General features: G+C 40.1%; 1 protein-coding gene across 1 annotated transcript; it reads left to right on the top strand.

The window, feature by feature from the left end:
• The first annotated feature begins 72 nt into the window (after window positions 1-72).
• On the top strand, window positions 73-13,512 carry idua (alpha-L-iduronidase). Its single transcript, XM_031300829.2, has 14 exons — window positions 73-449; window positions 1,299-1,439; window positions 1,621-1,703; window positions 2,536-2,643; window positions 3,063-3,158; window positions 4,570-4,772; window positions 5,272-5,451; window positions 8,093-8,309; window positions 9,784-9,993; window positions 10,131-10,252; window positions 11,349-11,474; window positions 11,839-11,915; window positions 12,127-12,227; window positions 12,347-13,512. Exons 1-14 carry the CDS (start codon window positions 313-315, stop codon window positions 12,445-12,447), a joined length of 1,902 nt encoding a protein of 633 aa, XP_031156689.1. The 5' UTR covers window positions 73-312; the 3' UTR covers window positions 12,448-13,512.
• The last annotated feature ends 96 nt before the right edge of the window (window positions 13,513-13,608 follow it).

Raw genomic sequence — 13,608 nt, 5'->3', positions numbered from 1 at the left:
TCAGTGATGTTAATGTGCGTTTAATTTGCTTTATTTATTACACTCATAAAAAGACTACAACAACAGTGTCGCACGCATTAAACGTCATCATGCTCTGAATGCGACTGCAGCTCGGAGTGGAAATGCGTTTGTTTTTGTTTTGTTTTTTAGTCTTGCTTAAGTAATTATGTTGAGGGCCTCTTTGCTAAATGTGTTTATACAATGCGAAAGGCATGTTGGGGTTAAGTTGAGCCATTGTTACTAACTTCACATCGTTTTTATAGCCATTTAAGCTAGCGCGACCTAAAAAAGTTGCCATGTTCTGTCGCAGACATGCATTGGAAAACCTTTTCTGTCTTTGCGTTACTTCTTAACATTGCCGAAATTTCAAAAACTTCATATGTCATCACAGTTGATGTGGGGAGACCAGTAGGATATCTTAAACACTTCTGGAGAAGCACTGGTTTCTGGTAGGTCAAATCTAAATTGGTTTTTGTGTACAATTATTCCAGCAAGATGTTAGCCTGGGTGAACAGCAACCAATGACAAACTGTTGACATGTTTGTTGAAATGGAGAAGTAAATATGGGTTTATTTTCATACCGAATCTACCAGAAGACCTCTGTAATGAAAAAGAGATATTACACAATGTTGCACCAAGTAACGTTAAGCATGTATAACGAAGACATTTTTTATGAATATTATTTATTGTTGTTAAAAACGTGTCACGTTACCAAATTGCACCAAATTTAAAAGCGGCACGTCCTTGAGTCCCCAGTAATTCACCACGGACACACAAACTGCCCTCCGATTATAGTAGTTATGTTACGATATAGTATGGATACGATGAACTAGGGCTGGGCGATATGGAGAAAATCAGATATCACGAAATTCTTGACCAAATACCTCGATATCGATATTGCGGCGATATTCTAGGGTTGACAATTGGTGCTTTAACAACATATCTTCACACTTAAATGTTAGATAACTAATCATCAGTAATGTGGACATAATGTCTAAGTGGGGAAAAGGCAAATAATAGAACAGCTAGAACAGTCTGGTAAGTTGAGAAAAGTACATCACTTTACTGTAACGCAGCCTTTAAAACCAGGAAAAGACAACACTTATGTCATATCACGATATTACGATATCCTAAATCTAAGACGATATCTAGTCTCATATCACGATATCGATATAATATCGATATATTGCCCAGCCCTAGGATGAACAGGCTGGTATATAAAACATATTGTTAATCTATTAATGCATTTTCGTGTCACTGGTGCGTCACAAAGTTAAATAGGAGGCTCTTCTTTGTAGTCCCCCGCTCCCTCACACTGAGGCCCAGCAGTTCGACCTGAGCATCGACCAACAGCTGAACCTGGCCTATGTGGGCTCAGTCCCCCATGGAGGGATCCAGCAGGTCCGGATACACTGGATGCTGGAGCTGGTCACTGCACAGTAAGTGAACTAGCAAGTGGAGACCTCTCCAGTCACGATATACACATGTCAATGAAAACATACTGCTTAGTTGTAGATTTGTATAGTTCGAAGATGACATAGTGTAACTTGTGATTATCAGTTGATGGTTTTGTGAGTGTTGCTCATGATAAATTACTGCTGTCTGATTCTGTTGTTGTAGAGATATTGGAGGACAGCCCCAGTACAACTTCACTAAACTGGACCAGCTGATAGAACTCCTGTGGATTAATGGACTCCGTCCAGGTAGAGCTGGATATGATCGATATGGAGAAAATCAATTATCACAATATTCTTATATATGCTTTTTCAGTCTGCAAATCATCCCCCACAGAATCTGTATTTGATTAGGTAATTTGTTTATTTTGTTGGCTGACCCCGTAAGAAGCAGCATTATGAAGAGGGATAAGGCCTCCTTGTACATCAATGTCGATTTTGCGGCGATATTGTGGGGTTGTCAGTTGGTGCTTTCACAAAATATTACCACAATGAGTGTTTTGAATAATCATCAGTAATGGGGATATAATGACTAAGTGGATAAAGGCAAATAATGAAACCGCTAAAACAGTCTTGTAAATTTAGAAAATTACATCACACAAAAGACAACAATTGTGTCGTATCACCATATCACGATATCCAAAATTCAAGACGATATCTAGCCTCATATATCAATGTCGAATATCGATATATTGCCCAGCGACCAGGTATTGTACCACAACCCCCTGCTGGAAAACATCACATCATATCTGTGATGCATATTTAAAATCATCTTCTTCCCAAATAAATCACACCACTTTTCATGTGGTTTCCATATTGGTGCTTACTGGATGAAAAGTTCATTGTTCAGTGGCTGTTCTCTAATTGTTATATTTTTAAGTCAATATTATTGAGGCACTGTTGTCCCAAATGCTTTCATTAAGAATCTAAAGCAGAGTTCTTCCAATAGCCAATTCCAAACTACACTTAAACCGTACGTAAACGTACGCGTCAAATGTGATTTTGCTGGTTTCTGTTGCACTTGTGACGTGGCTGTGTACATATGTGAACTGTAATTAATTCCTGCTCCTCTGGTTTTCAGGTTTTGAACTGATGGGCAGTGTCTCTAACTATTTCACTGACTTTGAAGACAAATCACAAGTGGTAGAGTGGAGAAATTTGGTTTATCTCATAGCCAAGAGGTACATTGGTGAGTGCCACTATTGTATTGTATATGTTGTTTGCACTCCATACACCATGTAATCATTGTCAATTAAAACCTGAATCTGAAACAAATGTTAATTGTAATTGAGAAGCAAAAAACTGTGTAAAGTGTTGAAGTCATTGTTTAAAAATGATTACCAGTTGTTTTAACCTACTTGGGAGGGGCTTGCTATGAAAAATGAAGGCAATATTTATATGTATGTATCTTTCTGATTGCTGAGGTTTTAAAATTAAATCGAATACATTCTTAAATCATTTCGGCTTTAGCTTTTACACAAGTAGGGTTATCCCGATCAGGACCATTCAATGTAACCTAACCTATAACAATAAGTAGAAAGTAAAAACTGCACTGTATGATCCTGCTCCTACACAGTGTGATTTCTGTCGTGTTTTGTTTAATTACAGACAAGTATGGCCTGGGAAGCGTCTCTCAGTGGAACTTTGAAACATGGAATGAGCCCAACAACCATGACTTTGATAATGTCACCATGTCAATTCAAGGTAAATCCGTAATGCATCCTACATGACATTTTGATGTCATGTCAGTTTTTCTTTAAAGTGCTCCTATTATGCTTTTTAGCTTTTTTCCCCTTCCCTTTATTGTGTTATACATCTTTTTTGTGCATGTTATAGGTTTACAAAATGAAAAAGCCCAAAGTCCACCCCAAAGGCACTTACCATCTCCAACAGAAAACACTGTTCACAAACTGCTCCAAACTGCTCTATTGTAGTCCAGCCTTTACTTCCGTGAGAAACGCTCCTCATTTTGCGTCACTTTGTAACACATGTTATAATGCTCACCTAGCTGCTAGCGTGGCACGCCCTCATACTCTGCTTCTGACTGGCTAGTAGCATAGGATCAGTCCTTACCTAGGTACTGCTCATGTGCGACTCCCAACAAAGATGGAGCAGAAGTGCGATGCCTCACTCTGTAGCTAAAACAGAGAGCTCAACACACAGGGTGAAAAGAGGAGCGGCAGCAATGTGTAGTACAACAAAAATATGGTGTTTTTTGAAAATTAAACCATGTAAACCTATTCTGATATAACCTCTAAATACAATTATGAATCTGAAAATGAGTATAATATGAGCACTTTAAATGGAAATTGTTGCTAAATGTAGCCATTGGTAGCCTAGAAATCTAGACGCACCCTAGAGGGCAGCAAATGTAATTTGCAGCCAGGGTCAGTCTAGCAACTCTCCGTTGGCTTGCGAGCTGGAAAAAACAAATTCTGGTCAGGCCAATCACATCGTGTATAGAGTCGGTGGGCTTAACATAAGGACGGCAGAGTTACGACGGTTCCGAGTGAATTCCCTGCTACCTGAAAACAAAGAAGATGGCTGCTGCTGCTGGCGAACAGCGGTCTTTCGAATCGGCTTTGGCCGCGACTCTGGAAGACTTGGGAGTTAAGCACTGAAGTCATTCTTAAAAAAAGAAGATGTGTTTGGAGTTTTGCCGACCGGATACGGCAAAAGTTGAATCTATCAACTAGCGTTGCTCTGGTTGGTTATGAGTGCAGAGGGAATTTGAAAGACAACCATTTATCCCGCCCCTCGGATTGAGCCCTGCCAATGGTGAGTTCCCAGACCCAACATCTTGATGTGGGTCTGGCTTGTCAGGCTAAGCCATTGGTACAAGGAAATGCACATTTGCTCCCATCAATTATGTTCTCACTTCCTCTCATAGATACAGTATGTTACTTGTATATGCTTATTTTACTACTACTTGCTCTAAAAATCTGTCATTTGATGAATGCTTATTAGAAACTCTAGACACACACTTTATATTAGGCTAATACTGACATGGCATGTCTACCTGCAGTGTGATCTATTTGTACCTGAACAGACAGATCCTCATGAAAACATTAAAGTAGTAATGGGCTGGGTTTCAGTATAACAAACTTTTCTTTAGGGTTTCTCAACTACTATGATGCCTGTTCGGAGGGTCTGCGCGCTGCCAGCAGTCTCCTGAGGTTTGGGGGTCCGGGAGACTCCTGTCATTCCCCCCCACACTCCCCATACTGCTGGGCCATGCTGCAGCACTGCTACAACGGCACCAACTACTTCACCAGAGAGACGGGCGTCAGGATCGACTACATTGCCCTGCACAAGAAGGTGGGCTTTTCTCGACTCAAAGCGCATTTACAACAAATATAAAAGAATGAATAAATATTTGTCATATTCATTCTCTGAAGATTTCTTTCGTGATAAGGTGACACAGTGTAGTCGATCTTTGAGAGCAAAAACGAGGATAGTGATGTTATTGAAATTCATATTGCCTGAGTTATGTAAAGCTGTATTTATCAATGCATTTATTAGCTTAATTAATTGTAAAAAGGACAGTATTGGAGAGTAACTTAAGTAACGTACTTAAGTACAAATTTGAGGTACTTGCACTTTACTTGAGTCTTTTCATGCCACTTTCTGCTTCTACTCCGCTACATCTCAGAGGGAAATATTGTACTTTTTTACTCCACTACATTAGTCTGACAGCTTTAGCTACAAGTTACTTTACAAATTAAGAGTTTTGCACACAAAACACATGTTGTTTATAAAATGCGCAAGATGCAATTAGAATACTTTTTAAAGCTGACTTTCTGTTTCCGTCTTTCAGGGAGGAGGCTACTCCTTGCCCATCCTCCAGCAGGAGATCCAGACAGTGGGAGAGATCCAGGAGCGTTTCCCCCGGTTCCGCAGCCTCCCTGTTTACAACGATGAGGCTGATCCGCTGGTGGGCTGGTCCAGGCCTCAGGAGTGGAGGGCTGATGTGACCTACGCTGCCATGGTGGTGAAGGTGAGGTGAAGGGATGGAGGAGAGCAAGACAAAAAAAACACCATGGGCCCTATCTTGCACCTGGCGCAGCGCAAAGCCCAACGCAGTTGTCAATTTCCCGTCCAGCGCCCACGTCGTTTAAATAGCAAATGCACCTGCGCCCATCTCTGCACCCATGGGCGTGCTGGTCTTACAGGGAGGTGTGTTCAAATGAATTCTTGGCGTGTTGCCATCTTGAGTCAGCGGGAAGCGATCGCGCCACTGACCAACAAAAACCTGGTCTTAAGTCAGTAGCGCAGCATTTCATTGTTATTTTAACAGCAAATTAGTAAAATGCGCCTAGGCTTGCGCACAGCGCGCGCACAAAATGCTTGTTACACACACAGGAACAAGCAGCAGCACACAAACATGCAGAAGATTACAAATACAAATATTTCGGTGCAAATCCACCATCATAAGAGCAATGCGTCAAGGTACAAACACGCCTGGCTTTTAAAGGGAATGGGAGATGACACTCTGATTGGTTTATTGCATATTACGCCCAAAACACACCTATGAATTAATGAAGACACTAAGCACAACCCTTTTGAACCATGCGCCCGGCGCACGGACCCTTTTTTCCGCCATTAAACTAGCAAAAGTGGATTTGGACACTCCCTAAACGCACCTGCACCATGCGCTTCACGCCGTGCGCTTAGATCGTTAAAATAGGGCCCCTTAAGTGTAAAATCATATTTGAACACTTGATGGTAAAGATTACCATTTGGATTAAAGTTGTGTTTGCATTTATATGAGAAGATGTTAACTCAACAACACAATGACTTATTTGCATTCATTATTAACCATCTGGAACTTGAATGAAGTTTTCTGAATGAGTGGTTTCTTTTTAGCTAAAGGTAATTTCTCATTTTAGAGCAAACCTTTCTAATGGTTGCTATTAACTATCAAGTATTTGTCAACTCAAATGAGCCAAAAATGACATACAGTAGGAGTTCAGTGTTTCACCCTGACTTTTATCCTACACAGGGTGGAAAACACAAATTAGACTATGATAGAACAGTAGCAAAAGTTCATCTCACCCTTGTTAGTTTAACCAGTTAACCCTTATACTGTGTACTGTATACATACATTGGCAATGGCAATATGTAGGCCATTAAGTGAATTTGTGCTTTAAAGTGCTGTGGCTAAATACACTAGCATGCTAGCATATCACCACTGGGAATTTGTATACAGAGAGAGATTTGAGACTTTTTTTTCAAACATAAATAGTTAAATGAATGTAATGTAATGTACTATATTTCTGACACTTTTATCCAAAGTTACTTACAATGTGCATTCAACCATGAAGATACCACCCAAAAATAGCAAGAGTACATAGTTGGTATTTTCAGCATGGTGGCCCAATGGTTAGCACTGTGGCCTCACAGCAAGAAGGTTCTGGGTTTGAATCCAGGTCGTTCCGGGCCTTTCTGTGTGGAGTTTGTATGTTCTCCCCATGTTTGCTCCGGTTTCCCCCACCATCAAAACAAACATGTACTAGGTTCTCCAGTCAGTGCCCTTGATCAAGGCACTGGCTCAGATCTGGAGTTGGGGGTGCTGTAAATGGCCCACTGCTCCCTTGAGAGATAGGTTAAATGCAGAGAATGAGTTTTGCTACATGTACAGTGGCACGCATAAGTTTATGAACCCATGCTAAAGTTGACTAAAAAGAGGAATAAAAAATCATCTTTTGGAAATTGATCTTAATGCCTTAATTAAAAAAATGAGGAAAAATCCAACCTTTAAGGACACCAGTTTTCTTTGTGAATGAATAATGTATCGTAAATAAATAAATGTTCTTCCTTAAAATACAGGGGGCATAAGTAAGTACACCCCTATTCCTATAGAGGCAGGCAGATTTTAATTTTTTTAAAGGCCAGTTATTTCATGGATCCAGGATACTATGCATCCTGATAAAGTTCCTTTGGCCTTTGGAATTAAAATAGCCCCACATCATCACATACCCTTCACAATGCCTAGAGATTGGCATGGGGTACTTTCCATAAAATCATCTCTCAATGCAAATCAAACCAGCTTTTAGTTTAACTGAAATAAAACCATGCCAATCTCTAGGTATGGTGAAGGGTATGTGATGATGTGGGTCTATTTTAATTTCAAAGACCAAGGGAACTTTATCAGGATGCATAGTATCCTGGATCCATGAAATAACTGGCCTTTAAAAATGTAAATCTGCCTGCCTCTATGGGAATTTAACATAGGGGTGTACTTACTTATGCCCCCTGTATTTTAAGGAAGAACATTTATTTATTTACGATACATTATTCATTCACAAAGAAAACTGGTGTCCTTAAAGGTTGGATTTTTCCTCATTTTTTTAATTAAGGCATTAAGATCAATTTCCAAAAGATTTTTTATTCCTCTTTTTAGTCAACTTTAGCATGGGTTCATAAACTTATGAGTGCCACTGTATGTGACAATAAAGTACCTTTACCAAAGTGTTAAGTTTGTTATAAGACAATGTATGTAGTTGTGTTAAGGATAGAAATATACCTAATAAAATGCTTCTCACTGGTTGGACACCAAACCCAGGCAGTTTTAGCTCTTCTCCACTCTACCAGTTAAACTACACTGAAGCAGTCCTCTGTCCTGCTCCCTCCAACAGGTAATAAACCAGCACCAGGATCTGCTGCTGGCCGACCCAAACAGCACCATCAACTACACCCTGCTCAGCAACGACAATGCCTTCCTCAGCTACCACCCACACCCCTTCACCCAGCGCACGCTGACCGCCCGCTTCCAAGTCAACAACACCCAGCCGCCTCACGTCCAGCTGATCAGGAAGCCTGTCCTCACTGTCATGGGCCTGCTGGCTTTGCTAGGTGACAATCACTTTGCTCTAGAACAGGGGTTTTATGTATGCCTCAGCAGGGTGCAATTTTGTGTTTTTTTTTGAGAAGAATTAAATCCCCTTTTAAATACCATGGATATAGTGCCACTCGGCCAGGCATGCCAAAACACATATGCACTTCAATATCCAATGGAAAATAATCTCAAAATGAAATAGCACAACGTAGCGTCAACATAAAACACAACGCTTTTAAGCCGGAGAGCGGAGTTCACTTTGCGGTGAAAACTAAACACTTTCACCCAGGAAACGTGTTCATTCCTCGGGAATGTTTTAATCCAAACCACGATCTTTTTCCTAAACTTAACTAGTCGTTTTAGTGCCTAAACTTAGCTGTCATCGCCATATGACGCTCACCTCTTTCTGGCTAAACTCAACTGCCATGGGCCTCGGAAAGGACCGTCATCTGGCGGTGCCTGTACCCGGCTCACAGTCACCTGTTGGCGCCAAAACAACTGCCGGCGCCCCGGAGCTCTGAAGCGGCTAAAGACAACCAGCAGCTGCCGCTCTGATTTTATCATTCTATTGCACTATAGACTGTACACGTTACAGCGCTTTACTTTAAAATACTTCTATTTTAGGTATATAATGGTCTATTGGTGAAGTAGCATTGATCACTTTGAGCGAGGGCGGGGTACATTTTGTCCCCACCGGGGATAAAAAAAATTCAGCAGAGGCAGGGATAGGTAGACCAGAAAGAGGGAAATCCCACACATCCTCCCCAGCCAATCGCACCCTGTGCCTCCGTGGAAATGTATGATTGAGTTATGATGGATTTATTTCATATGTGTGTGTGTGTGTGTGTTTTCTGAAGCTGCTCAGGTCTCCATGATAGAGCCCGACCGATAAAGGATTTTTAAGGCCGATATCGATATTAATATTTGGTAATTTAAAAATCCAATATTCCGATATATCGGCCGAAAATCCAGAAACGCGTAACAAAACATAAACAGATTTCCCTAACATTAGTTATTTGTAGTTATTTATGAGTCCTCACTAAAATAATATGATAATGCAGTTTAAAAATAAACTTTTGTTTTATTGTCACAACGGAACAGAGGAACATCAAAATATATTAAAGTTCTGATAAATAAAATGTATAAAAATACAAACTTAAGATATGAAACTTAAAGTCCTTTAAACAAAAACACAATAACAAAAAAAAAAAAAGAACAATCAAAGAGCATTGCCAACAGGGACGTTGTAGAGCGCCCTCTGGTGGACAAACTATGCAACGGCAACACTCATAACATGGTTGAAGGGTGTTTCGTCCGTTTTTATTTAATTTTTTAAATATTTATTTATCGGCCATTATAAATGCCGATACCGATAGTTTGGAAAATGCCTAATATTGGCCAGGCTCTACTCCATGATGTTGCTGTCTCATCTGCCCTAGTCCTATTTTAATGGCCCCCTGTTGCCTCTGCTGTTTGTGATTCCCCTTTAAGGAGAGACGCAGGTTCTGGCTCAGGTTTTGAGCTCCGCAGGAACTATCAACAGCACGGTGGGAGTTCTCGCCAGCAGCCACAAGCCCGTGAGAGTGGGCGGCTCGGACGGCTGGCAGGCAACAGTGCTGGTCTACAACAGTGATGACAACAGCACCTCCACTAACCCTGATGATGTCACCGTCTCACTGAAAGGACTGGCTGCGCAGAAGGGTAACCGAAGGTTTAACAAAATACTGTAGGGTTTATTTTAGATTAAAAGGCAGTTATGTTTTAAGAAAAATATGACCAAATCCTACAGTGAGTGGTTCATTTCAGTCCTGCCTGCTATCTGTCTGTTTGCAATCCAGGTCTTGTGTATGTCGCATATTATATTGACAACAATGTGACCAACCCGTACCGGCTGTGGCAGAGCATGGGCAGCCCCGACTACCCCACAGCAGAACAGTTCAGGCGCCTCAGGAGTGTGCAGGTAAACAGCAGGGCTGAATGGTAATATAAAAAATAATATAATGTTATTTTGCAGTATACGTTATTTATTAAGTACATCAAGTTGTGTACAGTAATTTCACAATACTGTATATGTAGCTTTTTCCTTCTGTAACTCCATTTGGAATTAGAAAAAAAGTACCTCTTAATGCAGTAACACAAAAAAAATACTTCCAAATAGCAGTTATTTTATTTCTTTTTTTTTTATTTGAAATTTAGATAGTAGCAAAGGAAATCTACGATAAATGATTGTTAGGTTGTTTTCTCCGCTCTGAGAATTATTGTGATTGATCATTTGCCATGCAGGTTGAGTGTATGTTCAAAACCAGAAATCGATTTGAATTCAGCTCAAATGATGTTACTTGTCAGATGAACCATAGTGTTTTTCTCTAAGATCAGTCATGAAAAAGCCAACTATCCTATCAAGCAGTAAAATGGCTTACATAGTGTATTATGGTGGGCCTACTACATTGTACCTTTTTAAACGGTAACTATTGTACACATTAAATAGTGTGCAGGGTTTCCCGCAGCACTTTGCAGTTTAGGCGGCCGCCTTAACAACACGCGCCTGCCACCTTAACTAAGTCTTCAAAAAAATTATCCGCCGTGTTACTCTGTCCTGTTTGAGTGGCTGTAATGTACAAGTCACATCAACACAGTCTGTAGGAAACAAAGTAACGGCGAGTTGGCAACCCTACCACCTTAACTAACAGGGGAAACCCTGGTGTGAAACTATATTGTTTGCCCTTAATATACAATAATATAATAATGTTCATATGTCTGTAAATTGTGTGTGCTGTTTGGTAGATTGCAAGCTAGGTGTGCTTGATCTCTGAAATTTCCTGGTGTCCATCCACGCTAATATGAAACCCTGTATATCTTACTTTTGAGACGAGGTGTATTCATGGATGATGATCTTGTTCAGTGCAGCTTTAATTAACACGTTGAATTCTATTGGCTGTCACCAGCGCTGTCGACATGAAAGCAGCTCTGATTCCTTTGATCTATTTGGGCTTTTCTTTCTCTGTAAAGTGCTTTGAGACTTGCTTTGACCCACTGACGATGTGCTATTGTGTCAGGACCCTCATGTTGATGGACCCTGGGAAGTTCCTGCAGCAGACACTCTGACTCTGAAAGCTAACCTGTCTGTGCCCTCCGTCCTCCTCATCCATGTCTGTGCCCAGCCCAAAGCCGTGCCAGACCAGGTCAGTACCCCAACGCGCAGCAACAATGTCAAGTCAGAATAAATGTGATTGCACGTGCCTCACAGTCCACCTTAAAGCTTCTCATGAATGTTATTTTTCGGTACATCAGTTGAATCCTACCTTGTGCCATCTGTGTCCGCGTTTGTCACACTGCACAGTTGAGCGCTTGTTTCTGCGTCAATGCAAGTAAGACGAGGAAGACTTTCTCCAGTCGCAAAGTGAGAAAGGGATTTCTGATTTAAGTATGAAGACTAAATGTAACCTCAAAGCCTGTGTTATGTTGAATGCTTGATAGATAATGTGCGGGACTGAGCTGCATATTTCAAAAGAGATGAACTCTTACCTGTATTTGACTTTTGATTAGGTCAATGGATTACACTTCATCAGGATCACCAAAGGCCAAGTCCTGATCATCTGGTCAGACCACTGTGTCAATTCTAAGTAGGTGCACATGATTATTTCTTTATTTTCGCATTTGATTGATGACAGATTCATTTAAAAACGTGTCTTATCCCAAATTCCTTGTATTGACTGCAGCAGTACAGTAGATGTCATCTCTTTATGACAGTTGAAATGCAGTGAATATGTAATATGCATACACCAAGAACAAGAAAGCACTCATTCATGCTTTTGAACTTCTTTGTATTTGCAGATGCATTAAGACATTTGAAGTGGAGTTTTCCACAGAACACAAGGAATTCAGCAGAATTAACACTCAAGACACCATTTTTACTTCTTATGTTTATTCACCTGGTAAGAATTCCCAGTAAATGATTATAAGAAGCTGAATTTTCCTCACCTTTCAAACTATATTTTGCCGTCGTGACATCCAGCCATAGAAATAATACCATGTACCATGTTGTGTTCTATAGTGGAGGAGGAGGCTGGCGGTCTGTACAGAGTCCGAGCTGTGGACTACTGGGGAAGGCCTGGCCCGTACTCGCTGCCAGAGAGCTACTCAGAGGAGCGCTAGACCACGGGCAAGTCTGGTAGCATTCTAATTGTGTTTCTGAATAGTTTTGTACAATGTAAATACATTTTATAGAAATGAATGTGCTGATTATATATACAGTATGCTATACAAGTGCTGTGCCATCTGACCAATCACATTGTAAGCATACATGTATTATTTATGCTCATGGTCTGTTTCACAGAAATACAGGCATGATATTTTTTAATAGTGTATAGAAGTGGTTGTAATTTCAAAGATTCTGAGCTTGTTAGATAAAAGTGACTAAAGACTAATAATTATCCGCAAACAATATCAGCTCAAATACATTCATTTCTGAAGCAGTTGTTGATTTATTGGAGGTGGAGATGGATAAAGGGATATAACACATCCAGTCATGGTGGAAAAATGTTAAACTAGTAACATGTAATTATAATTTTGGTTTGTAAGAAGCGGTATGGCTGGCAATATTGTATATGTTTGTAATTGTAAACAAATCCCATGAAAAGATCAAAACCACAAGGCGTCAGTCGGTCTCAGTACTTAGTGTCTGTGGCACTCAGCCGGGATCTAACTGGTTTCTACCGAAGACGTAAAACGGGTCACTAATATATAGTTTCTCATTTTTTTAAAGGCTAAATAATTTCTTAAAACAGCCCGGCACTGTAGTTTTTAGCGAACATTACTCAAACAGAAGCAAATAGCACATTTGTTGGGGATTATTTTCAGCAGTGGATTAATACACATTTGGTGCTTTAGTTTTTATATCATGTTGGACAATAGAGCTCTAAAGCACCGAAAATAAGATATATCAGGTTTTGGTTACACAGGCAGTACTTGTTATTTGGACCAATTCCTTGTTGATTTTGGTCTTTTCGTTTGATATTTGTTGACAATAAGAAAATACAGACTATCGCCAGACTTTCTTTTAATTTACACGTGAAAAGGCCAGCTGCGTTATACATCCATTAGGACAACTTGTTAACCAAGTGTTTTTTAATTGTTCATGCTTGTTGTGCAGTTGCACATAATGTGTCGTTATTGGTATGAAAGGAGAAGTAAAAAACATAACCTACAACCTAGCAATGAGATTAGTAGTTAATTGACCATACTGTAACAAAAACTTACATTAATTACATTAATAACATGTATGCATTAATAATTGCTTTTTTTTTTTAAATACAA

This window comes from Sander lucioperca, chromosome 2, assembly GCF_008315115.2.
Source record: "Sander lucioperca isolate FBNREF2018 chromosome 2, SLUC_FBN_1.2, whole genome shotgun sequence".
In the NCBI taxonomy this organism is placed as follows: Eukaryota; Metazoa; Chordata; class Actinopteri; order Perciformes; family Percidae; genus Sander; species Sander lucioperca.
Note: the sequence above shows the minus strand (reverse complement) of the source record. Positions and strands in the feature narration are given on the sequence as shown.